At 44.4% G+C, this 15,249-nt stretch overlaps 2 protein-coding genes across 2 annotated transcripts in view; one reads left to right on the top strand and one right to left on the bottom strand.

Annotated features, from left to right (window-relative positions):
* PTGFRN (prostaglandin F2 receptor inhibitor) overlaps positions 1 to 15,249 on the top strand; it is an 86,959-nt gene that overhangs the window by 17,828 nt on the left and 53,882 nt on the right. The gene's annotated exons all lie outside the window — the stretch shown is intronic.
* LOC106969660 (60S ribosomal protein L37-like) lies at positions 7,055 to 7,451 on the bottom strand. Its single transcript, XM_053214665.1, has one exon. The coding sequence runs from the start codon at positions 7,420 to 7,422 to the stop codon at positions 7,129 to 7,131; it is 294 nt and encodes a 97-aa protein (XP_053070640.1). The 5' UTR covers positions 7,423 to 7,451; the 3' UTR covers positions 7,055 to 7,128.

Consider the following 15,249-nt stretch of genomic DNA (forward strand, 5'->3'; position numbering starts at 1 on the left):
AATGGTGGGCTTGTCGATATCCCATAACCCACTCCCGTAATCCTTTGCCAGTTCTTGCACGTGGTTGAGTTATCCACACCGACCGTTGTCTCTGATCCTGAGCTGTATCATCCTGCTGGGGAAAATCTCGAAACCTGCCCACCTGAGTTTCCCCCAAATCAGGGGGTCATTACTGCATTTCAGCCCTCCCTTGTGTTCATTCTGTAATGGTTTCCTATTACAATCCTTGTTTTTAATGCTTTTATTTAAAATTTTTAACATTTATTAATTTTTGAGAGAGAGAGAGAGAGAGAGAGAGAGACAGAACATGAGCAGGGGAGGGGCAGAGAGGGAGACACAGAATCCAAAACAGCTCCAGGCTCTGAGCTGTCATGACAGAGCCCGATGCGGAGCTCGAACTCACAAACTATGAGTGAGATCATGACCTGAGCTGAAGTCGGATGCTTCACTGACTGAGCCACCCAGGCGCCCCTCTATTATATTCCTTCTAATGGCTTATTCTAAACCTTTTCCATGAACTCTGCTACTTTACTGAGACATTGGAGATGAACTTAATGTTCCTCAAGCTTTTGCCTCAAAACTTTTCTATAATTTGGGCATCTGGGTGGCTCAGTTGGTTAAGCATCCAACTTCGGTGAGCTCCGGTCATGATCTCACTGCTTGTGAGTTTGAGCCCCGCGTCAGGCTCTGCTGACAGCTTGGAGCCTGGAGCCTGCTTCAGATTCTGTCTCTATCTCTCTATCCCTCCCCTGTGCGCGCTCTCTCTCTCTCTCTCTCTCTCTCTCTCAAATATAAAATAAAACAAAAAAGGGGGGGCTTTAATTTTACCCATCCTTTTCTCCTAAATTCTAACAAAAGTAAGGGCCCTGTCTTTGGCTCCTTTTATCTCTATAATTATGTATACATTCTGTCTCCCTATATGACCCCAGGCAACCTGTGGCTTTAAATATCATCTATGTGCTGGTGACTCTTCAATGAAGCTCTTTGCTTGGGCCTCCCCCCAGCTCCAGATATACACGGTTGACTCTTGGTCAACGTGGGTTTGAACTATATATGCAGATTCGCTTACATGTGGACTTTTTACAGTACCATACGATAAATGTATGTTCTTTCTTCTGATTTTCATAATATTTTCCTTTTCTCTAGCTTACTTTATTTTAAGAATATAATATACACTCCGTAGGACATACAAAATGTTGTGTTCATCAAATATGTTACTAGGAAGGCTTTCGGTCAACAACAGTAGGCTATTCGTAGCTAAGCTTTTGGAGAGTCAAAACTTATATGTGTATTTTTGGCTGCCTGGGGGGTTGGCACCCCTAACCCCCATGTGGTTTAAGGATCGACTAACTATGCAAGGTGTATCCTGAGTCTGACCACTCTGAGAATGACTGCCGTTACAGCCTGAGGACAGGTGCCCATCATCTTGTACTTGATCTACTGTACCCTGTCCTCGCTTCCCAGTTGGGTCCACCATAATCCGTCTTTCACACAGCAGCCGGGGGGAGCTTTCTAAAAAGCAGGGTCTGTCTGTCATTCCCTAGCTGATGTGCTTCCCATTCCAACCAGATTCAAGGCCTCTGCGCCCTCCTTCATTACAGTCCAGTCACACTGACATTTTTTCTGTTCCGTGAACACCCCAAGCTTGCTCTGTCTTGGTGCCTTTATACTAGCTGTTCTCTCTGCCCGGAGCAGTCTTGCCCCAGCGTTCAGCCCCTGCCTCCTCCTCATTCTGGTCTGAACTCAAGGTCAAGGTGATCTTGTGAGAGGATCACCTTTCCTGACCTTGTTGGCAAAAGCAGCCTGCTACCCCTCCCCCACCCATCCCTGTCACTATCCTATCAGGTTATTTATCAGCACTCTGGGTTTGTTCCTTGCCCCCTTCCTTACTAGAACACCAGCTTCTTACGAGCAGGGACACTGAGCTGCGTGTCCCCAGTGCCTAGAAGGTGCTTGGAGAACCAACTGGTTGACTCTGCAGGATTAACTTCCCACTTGTGCCCTTCGTCTTGCCGGCTTTGGATCTTTTTCATGGTCGTGCCCTCTCTGGATTGCATCCTTGATCGTTCCCTTTCCCCTGGCTCTCTCTCTGGAAATCCCACACCGCATCACTGAGAATGCATTTCCGTGGTTACCAGTGACCAGTAGTTATCAATTCAGTAGTCTTTTCTCAGCAGCGCTCTGCCTTGACTTTTCTGCAGGTTTGACATTGCTATTCGTTTTTTGTTTGTTTTTTCCAAACCGAAACCTATCGCAGGAGTCTGCTCTCGATACTGTGCAGGATGCAGGGTAGGGAGCAGGTCCCGCCTGAGCAGCTTGCAGGCTGCCAGGAGCAAGGAGATGGGTATGTGCATAAGGGAATGACACGTTACTCTCAGCCTTTTAATCTTGAAAGCCTTGCATCCCACGGCTGCCAGGATAGAAGCCTTTCCTGTTTTTTTCCCTAACTCTGTGTCTGTGATTTTTCGTTCTCTTTGCTTTTGCTAAGTCTTTTTCGGCTGCTTGTGTCGTAAATGCAAGAGATCACGGTGGTTTGTCCCTCCTGCTCTTGTCTGCACTCTGTTTTGTGGTGACCTCCGTGATCCCACGTCTTTACCTTTACACAGATGCCCTCTTCACCCACCTGCCTCCACGCGTGCGACTCCACATTCATTTTGGGCTCAGATACCTTTTGGGGGTTTTCCATCCCCACTGCCTGGCGGACCTTTCAACCTGCCTACATGTCACTGGCTCTTTTTCTCCACTGTTTGCTTAGGCAGCTGTTAGCCCTTCCTTGCTGTCTCTAATGCCACAGGTCTATCAATTGAAGCTGCTTCTTAGCGTGGCCCTCAGAGCTGCTGCCTTTCCATTGCCTGCATTGCCCTAGTTTTGGTTCTCCTCTGTCCCGCCTGTCCTCGTGCAGAGGGCTCCCGACGGACCTCCCACGTGTCCACTCCTGTCTGCCCTCGGTCACTGCTCCAACCCCCCTGCTCCCCACGGGTCCCTCCCCCCACCCCAGGCTCTTTCCTTATGCTCCTCCCTTCTGCAAAGGGTTTTTTTTTGTTTGTTTGTTTGTTTTTTTGCGAAAAAAAGCACTTTGATCCTCAGTGTCCCCAGTCCAGCGCCATTCTCAAAAGGCCTAATTCAACTGTTGACACCCATGAAGCTTTCCACTAAACCCTTTGGGTGGACATGCCCTCACTTTCAAACCCCATGGCACTCGTTAGTACCTCTCTTTGGTTTCTGATATCCTTCCTTATATAACAGTTTTCGTGTGCACCTTATGGCTCTTAACACACTCTAAGTCTCCCAGGAGAAGTTCCAGAGGCTGGTTAGCCCTTCTCTCTCCTGTCGTCTCACACAGGGGCTTCCTGCTCGGTAGCTGTTTGTCGAGTGAGTAATGCTGTCTTATATTTGTCTAGTGCATCCCGGGGAGGTCTGAGCCGAACCTTTCTTTTTTTCTTTTCTTTTTTTTTTTTTTTAAATGATTATACGACCTGCTCTTGTAGAACCTGATTTGCGTTCAGATGGGATTTTGAAGTACACCATATGTGACTTCATTACACGTTCTCTGCTGGCTCTGACCTGTTTCGTGTGTACATGGCTGCGTTTTTGTCCCTTAGGGAGAGCTGCCACCATCTCTTCCTGCCAGACCTCGCAATGGCAGACGTGAAGAGACAAAGGTTTTTCATTTGGTGAGTCCGACACGCCAGGAAAGGCTCTACTAGAGTTTGCAAGTTTGACCTTCTCTGTGTTCATCTCTAGCTCACATGTGGACTGGGGATTCCGTGTGGAAATCCGTACCCCGTGCGCCCCCCCCTCCCCGCCCCCGGTCTCTTTTAGGGGCCTTGTAAGGACTCAGAAAAGAGGGATTTAGATGTCCTTTGACAAGGCAGACTGCAATACCATAAGCTCTTTGTTGCAGTATTTCAGCCCTCCCTGTACCAATGGATTCAGTAACTGCCAATATTCATCTTACAAATGGCTCAGGTTGGAAAGTCAGATTATTTGCTTCCGGGCAGCTCAGTGAGATGATAAAGTTTGTGCAATAATGGAAACAATCGCAAAAAAAAAAAAAAAAAAAAAAAATCCTTTATAGATACACTGTACTCTGTGGGTCTTGATTTAGAATAATGTTGATGATAACGCAAGAAATAAAATCTGCATATTTCCCATGGATATCATGAAGGGGTGGAAGAGGGTAGATAAATACGGTTTAGTCTTCATTAGCTTGTCTCTCTTAATGATTCCTCACGGTTGCCAGTAAGCACTTATTGAAATAAGTGTTGCAGGAATAGCTTACCTTGAAAAACTTGCCTGACTTTTCTTTCCCATCCCCATCCATTCTGCACGCTACAAGAAAGTTGAAGGCCTTTACTAATTTTCTTGAATACTTCAAAGGTAGGGAAATGGTAATCTGGAAGTGATTACCTCTTGCTTCTTAGTTATCCCTACTGCTGAAAAGTCACAGCAGTAGGGATTCCAGAAGTCCCTCCTATATGGGAAGGGATAAAGTTCTTTTCCCTTTTTTGAATATGATTATGTGAGATGTTCAGGTTAGTATCGCTTAAAATAATGAAGGCAACAGGTCAGAGAAGGTTTTGAAGAAACTGGAAATGGTTTATGACAATTCTGTTTCTATCTACATCATACTGAGAACGTGTAATATTTCCTCTCTTAGTGACTCGTTGTTACGTTGCTGCCTAGCCGGTCCACATTGCCCTTGGAGAATTTGAAATATTTCATATGGAATTTCGAGCGGTTTCTTCTTCCTACTAGGAGCAAGGACAAAACCAACTGAAGGTGGTGATATCAACAATGCAGTCGAAAGCAAACCATTCCGGCCCATCTTTGGACAGGGCAGCACATAGGCCAGATGAATCTGGGTGGGAGTCCCTCCTTTAATAGCTGTGATGGCCTTCTGCAAGTTGTTTAACTTCTTTGCATCTGTTGTCTCAGCTTCGGTCCTCAGTTTCATCAGATCTCTGATAGGGGAGGTAGTGTCTACCTTATGGTTCTGTTCTGTGGATTCATTAAGGGAAGTTTTGAATAGCACCCAGCTCGGTGCATGGTATAAGAGACACACAGCCGATTATACCCAACTTATTGTTGGCAGCTATTTGCTGATGAATCAAAGTGAATAGATTACAGAATAAATGAGAAGTGCTTCTATGAAGTTAGCTGAAATGATGGCTTCTTTGATTAATCAGATATTTTTTCATTACTCCCCTCCCTCCATTAGTTTGTTTGTTATTCATTCTGCCATTTTGGTGGTTATTTTAGAGGTTGGAACATACATCGTTGACTTATTAGTGTCTACCGGTGGTCCTTTTTATCACTTCCAGGATCATGCAAGACCTTAGAACATCGAAGCTCTGCCTCGCTTTTGTGCTGTTGATGTCATAGATTTTGATTATGCATATATGTTAAATTCTAGAAGACATTACTAATATTGGACTGTATAGTCAGCATCCAGTAGATTTGCCACAGAGTTATCCTTTCTGTTGCTCTTTATGCCTTCTTACATCCATGATTCCATCTGGGATCATTTTCCTTCCGTTTGAAGAACTCCCTTTAGTATTTCTTTTGGTATTTCTTTAGTATTTTTTCAATTAATTCTCTTTCGCTTGTTGAGAGTTGGTTGAAGCATATTTATTCTGTCTGCCTTTTAAGGAAATTTTTTTCTGTACACAGTTGTAGGTCGGCAGTTATTCTCTGTCATTACTTTAATTTTATTTTTTATTGTTTTAAATTTACACCCAAACTAGTTAGCATAAAGTGCAACAATGATTTCAGGAGTAGATTCCTTAGTGCCCCTTCCCCATTTAGCCCATCCCGCCTCCCACATCCCCTCCAGCAACCCTCTGTTTATTCTCCATATTTATGAGTCTCTTATGTTTTGTCCCCCTCCCTGTTTTTATATTATTTTTGTTTCCGTTCCCTCATGTTCATCTGTTTTGTCTGTTGAGGTCCTCCTATGAGTGAAGTCATATGATTTTTGTCTTTCTCTGACTAATTTCACTTAGCATAACACCCTCCAGTTCCATCCACATAATTGCAAATGGCAAGATTTCGTTCTTTTTGATTGCCGAGTAATACTCCATTGTGTGTGTGTGTGTGTGTGTGTGTGTGTGTGTGTGTGTGTGTGTGTGTATATATACACACACCACATCTTCTTAATCCATTCATCCATCGATGGACCTTTGGGCTCTTTCCATACTTTGGCTATTGTTGATAGTGCTGCTATAGACATGGGGGTGCATGTGTCCCTTTGAAACAGCACACCCGTATCCCGTGGACAAATGCCTAGTAGTGCAATTGCTGGATCGTAGGGTAGTTCTGTTTTTCGGTTTTTGAGGAACCTCCATACTGTTTTCCAGAGTGGCTGCACCGGCTTGCATTCCCAACTCTGTCATTACTTTAAAGATGTCATCCCATTGTCTTACGAGCAGTGTCTGTTAAAAGTCAGCTGTTGGTTGTATTCATGCTCCCTTCTCTGCCTTTAGAGAGTTTTACCACGATGTTCCTAGGTGTGGTTTTCTCTGTATTCCTCCTGCGCAGGATATGTAGCACTTCTTGAATCTGGGACATGATGTCTTCTGTCAATTTAACATCTTGGCCACTATCTCTTCAAAAATTAATTTTGCCTACTTCTACCACATTCTTTCTTTCTCCTGTAGGACTCTCTTACACTTGTGTTTAACCTTTTTACTGTTTTTTATGTGTCTTGTACACTATTTTGTGTATTTTTCATCCTTTTTTTTACCCTGGGCTTCAGTTTGGATAACTTATATTGACTTTTTTCCTGTTCCTTCTAGTCTACTATTAATTTTTTTTTTCAACGTTTATTTATTTTTGGGACAGAGAGAGACAGAGCATGAACGGGGGAGGGGCAGAGAGAGAGGGAGACACAGAATCGGAAACAGGCTCCAGGCTCTGAGCCATCAGCCCAGAGCCTGACGCGGGGCTTGAACTCACGGACTGCGAGATCGTGACCTGGCTGAAGTTGGACGCTTAACCATCTGCGCCACCCAGGCGCCCCTCTACTCTACTGTTAAACCTGTTTATTGAGCTCTTTTATTTTTTTTATTTTTTTATTTTTATTTTTTTAAACCAGAACATTTATTGTGTGACTAATCGTTGAAATCCTTAAGATGAACTGGATGCTGCAACAGCTGCCCTCTTGGGTTTAGGTGTTGTTCCTTCACGGAATCCATGCCTGAATCTGCGGTATACAATTTTTAGGTGCCTCATTCGACCGGTCCCAGTGGTATTTCTTCTTTTAGCCTTGGCACTCCAGTTACACTTTCTCCTCCACTTGGCAGGATAGCCACATTTGCCACAGGTCGACTTCTGAAGGTGGTAGGCCTTTGAGCCACAGCGGCGGCACAACGTGTGCGTCTTATTGCGACACTTTCCAAACGATGACGTCCCCTTCGTCATCTTGTTTCCGCAACCGAGACCAAAGAGCTATTGAGCTCTTTTAAAAAAAGTTTTTAAATGTTTATTTTTGAGAGAGAGACAGAGACAGAACGCGAGACGGGGAGGGGCAGAGAGGGAGGGAGACCCAGAATCCGAAGCAGGCTCCAGGCTCTGAGCTATCAGCACAGAGCCCGATGCGGGGCTTGAACCTACAAGCCATGAGATCATGACCTGAGCCGAAGTCAGACACTCAACTGACTGAGCCACCCAGGCACCCCTGTTTATTGAGCTCTTAATTTCAAATATGTGTTTTTTATTTTGTTTTTTAGTTCTAATATTTCAATTTGATTATTTTAATAGATTTCAGTTAAGGGGTCACATTCTGTTGTCTATTTCTGTAGTAAATTAACCATAGTTATTTTCAAGTCCACGCTGATAACAGCAGTATCTGGATCCCTGTGGATCTATTTCTCTTGTCTGTTTTTCTTTTTTTCTTTTTTTTTTTTCTTCCTCTTTTGTAATTCAGTCATTTGGTCCTATCATCTGGAACGTCAGATAAGTTTCAATTGAATACTGAAAAGCCACAGAGACTCTGCACCTCTGCACGATGTTCTCTTTTTCCTAAGAAGATGTGCTTGTTTTTCTGGCAGTCCAGCAGAATAAGAGCTCACCACGATCCCGTGAGGGACTGAGAGATGTTTTGAGACTGGATCTCAGTGTCGCCGACAGCTGATTCTTTGAGCTTTGCTCTCACTCCGAGGGCATGGCCCTTCAGGGCTGTCCCCAAACGCCTGGGGTGTTTACTACAGTCTACCTTCCTTTGTGAACTCAGAATTCCAATTTTCGTCTCCCCAGTACTGTGAGATGGTTGAAAACTTTGCTTAACCTTTTAGCCTCCTACTGTTTACTTTCTTCTTAGCTTCTCAGCCACTTACCCAGCCCTGTCCCCCTGAGTGTAGCTTTCATGTCAGTTCGCCTTGAGGAAAAATCAGTGCAGCAGGTCAGGCTGGCTTCTCTGTTGTTGCCTTTTTCTCTGGGATCCTGACTTCTCCAGCTATGACTTCCTAAAGGGGTTTGAACTTCAGTTGTCGTCTTGGCCCTGTGAGGCACTGGGAAGCACCTACATCGCTTAAAAATTGGCAAATGTCTTGGGGCGTGTGGGTGGCTCAGTCGGTTAAGCGTCTGACCTCCGCTCAGGTCATGAGCTCAAGGTTTGTGAGTTCAAGCCCTGCATCGGGCTCTGTGCTGACAGCTGAGAGCCAGGAGCCTGCTTTGGATTCTGTGTCTCCCTTTCTCTCTGCCCCTACCCCACTCATGCTCGCTCTCTCTCTCTCTCTCTCTCAAAAATAAACATTTAAAAAAAATTGGCAAATGTCTCAAGAGAAAAAGCAGTAGACATTGTGGGGCCCACCTTGATGTGTTTCTGGGATCTTGGTCCCCTGATCCTTCATACCTTGATTACTGACAATGCATTCAGTTAGCTGTTTCTTGTATTTTAGCCATCTTTTGTAGTTGTTTGCGAGGCTGGAGTTGATCTGATACAAGCTACTCTCCTTCATAGCAGAAAGGGAAAATCTCCCTAAAGAGGAAATCTTAATTATTGGTCTTTAGAAATGTATACCCTACTTCCCTCCCCTCCTTCCAAAAAAGCATTGGAGGCAATTTACAAAGACATCCATGTATACATGCAATAAAAACCTTAAGATGAAGGTAAAAAACAAAAACAAAAACAAAAAAGTACAAGGGCAGTAGGGACATATAGAGATAGAGAAAGGTATGGAGATAGAGAACAGATTATTATTAGAAGTTTAAACTGTGTATGGTTTCCATAGTTGACCATATTTAGTACTGACTTGAAGCTAAGGTACGGACGGACACATGAATTTTGTATATGTTGGGGGAAACAGGAGTTGGAAGTTGGGAGAGAGAAAAGAGAGATGAAGTTAGCAGTAACAATTACATTAGGTATTTTTTCTTTGAGGTTGTTTTGTAGGCTGAGGCAAATTATTTGTTCAAAGTTTATTTATTTTGAGAGAGACAGAGTGCAAGTGGGAGAGAGGCAGAGAGAGAGGGAGAGAAAGAATCCCAACTCAAGGCTTGACCTCACGAAACCACGAGACCTTGACCTGAGCTGAAACCGAGAGTCAGATGCTTAACCGACTGAGTCACCCAGGCGCCCCGCAAAATTTATTTAGAACGGGAGTTAGGAGACAGTAGAAGCTTCTGAGACTTACCTGTAAGGGTTTGGGATGTGGTGCTGGGCCACTTAGTAACTGGGAGTGCTAATGCTTTGGCACAGAAGCTTTCATACCGCTACACAGATGTGAAGTTGCTATGCCCTTATTTTGTCTTGAATAACAAAGGCACTCGTGGCTGTGCCAACTGGCTTGAACGCAAGGAATGCCTGCGTACTTCTTGTTTTCTGGGGAAAGAATGTACAGTGGTCCATCAACAGGTATTTTTTTTCTGGTACTGCATTTTGAGGGAATTTTAACACACGGACGTTTGAGTCACTGAACCAACACAGTAGTGTCCTCAATGGTGCTTTTAAGGCTGATGAAGAAATGCTTTTCGTATGAGGGTTTCTTATGCTGAACCCTACAAACAAATGAAAGCACAGGTTAAAACCGTTCCTTTGTAAAGACCTCTTTGTGGAGAGCTAAATTAATACGTTTCAGTTGCCATTAAGTGTCTGGGGCTCTTAATTTGAAATACTGGTAGAATTTGGAAAACCAAAGGAGAAAATTGTTCTTTTTCCGTCAGTTATCAACTGTTACAAGAGGTTTTGACAAAAATTGGCAGTGGGTGGCTCTGTAGACACTCTTTTTGATTTGAAAAGGGCCATATGCTTTAATTTTTACAAACTATATTTAAAAATATTATTAGCTGTTATTTAACAATATTAAAGGAAATCTGTGCTAAATACCAGACTGCTCAGAGCAAGTTGAAATTCTGTTACCAAAATTTAACATCTTGGTTTGTACGGATGAGGGAACATCTCTGTTCTGCATGCAAGATGCTGGCTGGGTTTATATCTTTTTAGATTAGAATTTGATCTTTCGAGCATCTGTTCATACCTGCTTTACTTTTCCCAGTGGCACGCTAACGTAGCCAGCACTGAAGGTATTTTTGCAGGTTGAGCTGGAACATGGAGGCAGGAGTGCCCAAGTGATCCCAGGAGAGAGGGGGAAGGCTTCACAGAGGAGGTGCTTCAGGGACAGTGTCTTCCAAGAGGATGAGGAGATTGCTGGGAGGCATTCCAGGTGAAGGAGATACAGAAGCAGGGGCCGTGAGGCCTCAGAAAGCATGGCATTTCCAGGAAATGAAGGGTCCTCTGTTTTGTCGGAGGCTGAACTTTAGAGTGTGGAAAAGTGGCAGGAGACAAAGCCACCCAGAGTGGCCAGCCTGCCGGTGACCTCGTATGTCTTTTATTCATTCACTCATTAAGCAAATGTTTATTGAACAAACTGCTAGGTACCAGGCCCTGTTCTAGGCTCTGGCATTCAGCAGTGAACAAAGCAGATAACCATCACTGCTCTTGTAGAAACTCACATTCTAGTGGGAAGAGACAGACAATAAATGATAGTAAAAATATACAAATACACATAGAGTCTATTAGCGATGAGTGATAAGAAAATCTGGCAGGAGTAAGAATGGGGGGTGTGGGTGTGTGCACAAGAGGCTGACCCGGGAATAAAGATCTGAATCCGGTGAAGGAGGCTTCAAGGTGGAGTGTGCTCTGAACTCTGGACCCGTGGAAGAGCACGGAGGTTGGAGAAGATCTGGTTTGTTCCAGGAATGTTAGGGGGAAGGCTTGGCTGGCTACCATCCAGGGAGTGCGTGGGAGAGGAGCAGGAGGTTCGAGAAGCAGCGCTGGGTCCTCTGAGGCCTCAGATGCTAGTCTGTGAGGCCTCTGTGGGTTTGGGCTTTGACCTGAGATGGGGAGCCATCGGCAGGTTTGCAGCAGGGTGATGACCTAATCCAGCCTAAGTGTTTAAAATAGTGCCTCAACTGCTGGGTTGGGAGTACAGGGCACGAGTGGAAGCCAGAGGCCAGCTGGGAGGCTCTTGCAATAATTCAGGTGAGAGGGATGGTGGCGTGAACTGGGGGAATCACATGGGGGGGCCGTTGGGAAAGATCGATTGTATCCTGGAGGTGGTAAGGAGCCATCACAGACCTTGACTAGTGAACGGACGCATGATTTGTGGGTTAAAAAGATGATTTGGGCAACCACGTGGGAAACGGATTACAGAGCGGAGACTAGGGGCTGGGTCGGGTGCCAAAGCTCCAATGACTAAGAAGAGGGAGAGAGACCTTATAAGGGATGTAGGCTCCTGCCTGAGGGCGCTGTGGGCAGCTTGCTAACCCTGGTCAAGTTCTTGACCACTGACAGGAATTGACAAGATTTGTACATTAGGGAATTCCTTTGTAAACCTTGCCAAGAAAGCAGCGTGGAAGGTTGTGATGAGGTTAGCTCCTTACCACCGCAGGGCACTGCGGTGAAGGTACACAACTCAGTGACTCCTTACACAGTATGGGTGTGTGTGGGGGGGGGGGTGGTTATTGCTGTCTCCATTTCACGGATGATGAAACTTGGCCCCAAGGAGGTTAAGCACCGGGCTGCACTGCCTCTTTTTTTTTTTTTTTTTATAATGTTTTATTTATTTTTAAGACAGAGACAGAGCATGAGTGGGGATGGGGCAGAGAGAGAGGAAGACGCAGAATCCAAAGCAGGCTCCAGGCTCCGAGCTGTCAGCACAGAGCCCAACGCGGGGCTTGAACTCACGAACTGTGAGATCATGACCTGAGCCAAAGTCGGACTCTCAACTGACTGAGCCACCCAGGCACCCCCGGGCCATGCTGCCTCTTAAGGGTCTCCCCCACAACATTTCCTTCTGAAAGTTCTCTTAGGGATCTTCACAATTGTCTGGTCATCACTAAAAGTAAATATAAAAAAGAGATTGCATATGTCCTTTGTGAACTCTGGTGACGAATGGGTTCAGGGCTGAATGGTCATGTAGGATTCCAAGGCCCTGGGTTGCCAGTGATAGAAATTCGCTGAAGGGATATGAGTGGGGTTGAGTGAAATTGCAAGATACTGAAATGTGCGGGGGAAGAAGTATGTACACGTGCGTGTGCGTGTGAGTGGAGTGATTGAGGTGGTGTGGCTGGATCCAGTGGCTCGTGATGCCAGGTGAGGTTCAATTCACCTGTCTGATCCAGGTGTCTGCCTGGCTCTCTTTGCTGTAAATGGCCTCCTCACCTAGCCAGGAGGGCTGTGCGAATATGGCTTCAGAGCAAATCATCTCTTTTTTTTTTTTAATTACAAAAAAATTTTTTTAATGTTTTATTTATTTTTGAGAGAGACAGAGACAGAATGCGAGTGGGTTAGGGGCAGAGAGAGAGGGAGACACAGAATCCGAAGCAGGCTCCAGACTCCAAGCTATCAGCACAGAGCCCGACGCGGGGCTCAAACTCATGAGCTGTGAGATCATGACCTGAGCTGAAGTCGGACGCTCGACCGACTGAGTCACCCAGGCGCCCTTCTCTTTTTTTTTAAACTGAAGTATAATTGACACAAATACACTCGTTTCGTACAGGATAGTGATCCAGTCTTTGTATGTATTGTAGAATTATCACCTCAGTAAGTGTAGTTACTATCTGTCTCCATACAAAGTTAATACACTATTGTTGACTGTGTTCCCCAGGCTGTCCATCATATCCCAGTGACTTATTTCATAACTAGAAGTTTGTACTTCTTCATCCCTTTCACCCATTTCACCTCCCCCACGCCTCCTCTCCTCGGGCGACCACCAGTCTGCTCTCCGTATCTATGAGTTGGACTTTTGTTCGATTGCTTTGTATTTTAGATTCCATGTGTAAGTGAAAGCAAATGTTATTTGTCTTTTTCTGTCTGATTTGTTTCATCTAGCATGGTACCCTCAAGGTTGGATAGATACCCAGAAGTGAAATTGCTGGATCATAGGGTAGTTCAATTTTTAATTTTTTGAGGGACCTCCACACTGTTTTCCTGAGTGGCTGCACCAATTTACATCCCCACCAACAGTGCACAAGGGTTCCCTTTTCTCCACATCCTCGCCAATACTTGTTATTTCTTCTCTTTTTGGTAACAGCTATTCTGACAGGTTTAAGGGGATACCTCGTTGTGATTTTGATTTGTATTTCCATCATTGTCAGTGATCTTGACCATCTTTTCATGTGCCTTTTGGCCATCTGTATGTTTTCTTCTTTCTTTAAAAAAATTGTTTTTTTTTACATTTATTTATTTTTGAGAGACAGAGAGAGACAGAGCATAAGTGGGGGAGGGGCAGAGAGAGAAAGAGACACAGAATCCAAAGCAGGCTCCAGGCTCTGAGCTGTCAGCACAGAGCCCTATGCAGGGCTCTAACTCACAAACCATGAGATCATGACCTGAGCCAAAGTTGGACGCTTAACCTACTGAACCACCCAGGCACCCCTCTTCTTTCTTTTTCGGAGAGAGAGTAGAAGCAGGGTCGGGGGTGGGGAGAGGAAGGGCAGAGAGGGAGAAACAGATTGAGACTCTTAAGCGGCCTCCACACAGCGCAGAGCCTGATGCAGGGCTCAATCTCACGACCCTGGGATCATGTCCTGAGCCAAAATCAAGAGTCAGACACTCAACTGACTGAGCCACCCAGGTGCCCTTGCACTCTATATTTTCTTTAGAAGAAGGTCTGTGCAGATTTTCTACCCATTTTTAAATCAGATTGTTTGGGCTCTTTTGTAATTGAGTAGTATGAGTTCTTTATATGTTTTGAATATTAACTCCCTATTGAATATATGATTTACCAATATCTTCTCCTGTTCAGCGTGTTGCCTTTCCATTTTGTCGATGGTTTTCTTTGCTGTACAGAAGCTTTTTAGTTTCATGTAGTCCCATTTGTTTATTTTTGCTTTTGTTACCCTTGCCTTTGAAGTCAGATCCAAAAAAACATCACTAAGACCAACTTCATAGAGCTTAACACCTCTGTTTTCTTCTAGGAACTTTGTAGTTTTATGTCTTACATTCAAGTGTCTTATTCATTTTGAGTTGACTTTTGTATATGGTGTAAGATGGAGGTCCAGTTCCATTCTTTTGCCTGTAGTTGTTCAGTTTTCCCAGCACCATTTTGTATTCTTGCCTTTTTTGTAAATTAATTGACCACATGTGCATGGGTTTATTGCTGGGCTCTGTTCTCTAGCATTTATCTATGTAGCTGTTTTTATGCCAGTACCATACTGTTTTGATTGCTGTAGTTTTGTAGTATAGGTTGAAATCTGGGAGCATGGTACTTCTGACTTTGTTCTTGCTTCTCAAGGTTGCTCTGATGATTTAGGGTCTTTGGGGTCTTTTGCAATTCCATATAAATTTTAGAATTATTTGTTCTAGTATTGTGAAAAGTGCCATTGGAATTTTGATAGGGCTTACACTGAATCTGTAGATTGCTTTGAGTGGTATGGAGATTTTAACAATGTTAATTCTTCCAATCCATGAACATGGAGTATCTTCCCATTTATTTGTGTCTTCTTCCATTTCTGACATCAGTGTCTTATAGTTTTCAGTATACAGGTCTTTTGTCTCCTTGGTTTATTCCTAGGTATTGTATTCTTTTTTTTAAAAAATTTTTTTTAATGTTTACTTATTTTTGAGAGAGAGAGAGGCAGAGAGAGGGAGACACAGAATCTGAAACAGGCTCCAGGCTCAAGCTGTCAGCACAGAGCCCAACGCGGGGCTCGAACTCTTGAACCTTGAGATCATGACCTGAGCTGAAGTCAGATGCTTAACCGACTGAGCCACCCAGGTGTACCATCTAGGTATCGTATTCTTAT

This window comes from Acinonyx jubatus, chromosome C1 (genome assembly GCF_027475565.1).
Source record: "Acinonyx jubatus isolate Ajub_Pintada_27869175 chromosome C1, VMU_Ajub_asm_v1.0, whole genome shotgun sequence".
In the NCBI taxonomy this organism is placed as follows: domain Eukaryota; kingdom Metazoa; phylum Chordata; class Mammalia; order Carnivora; family Felidae; genus Acinonyx; species Acinonyx jubatus.

Bases quoted from the DNA above. Each gene is read 5' to 3' on its own strand.
- LOC106969660 (XM_053214665.1), bottom strand. From the start codon at position 7,422: ATGACGAAGGGGACGTCATCGTTTGGAAAGTGTCGCAATAAGACGCAC.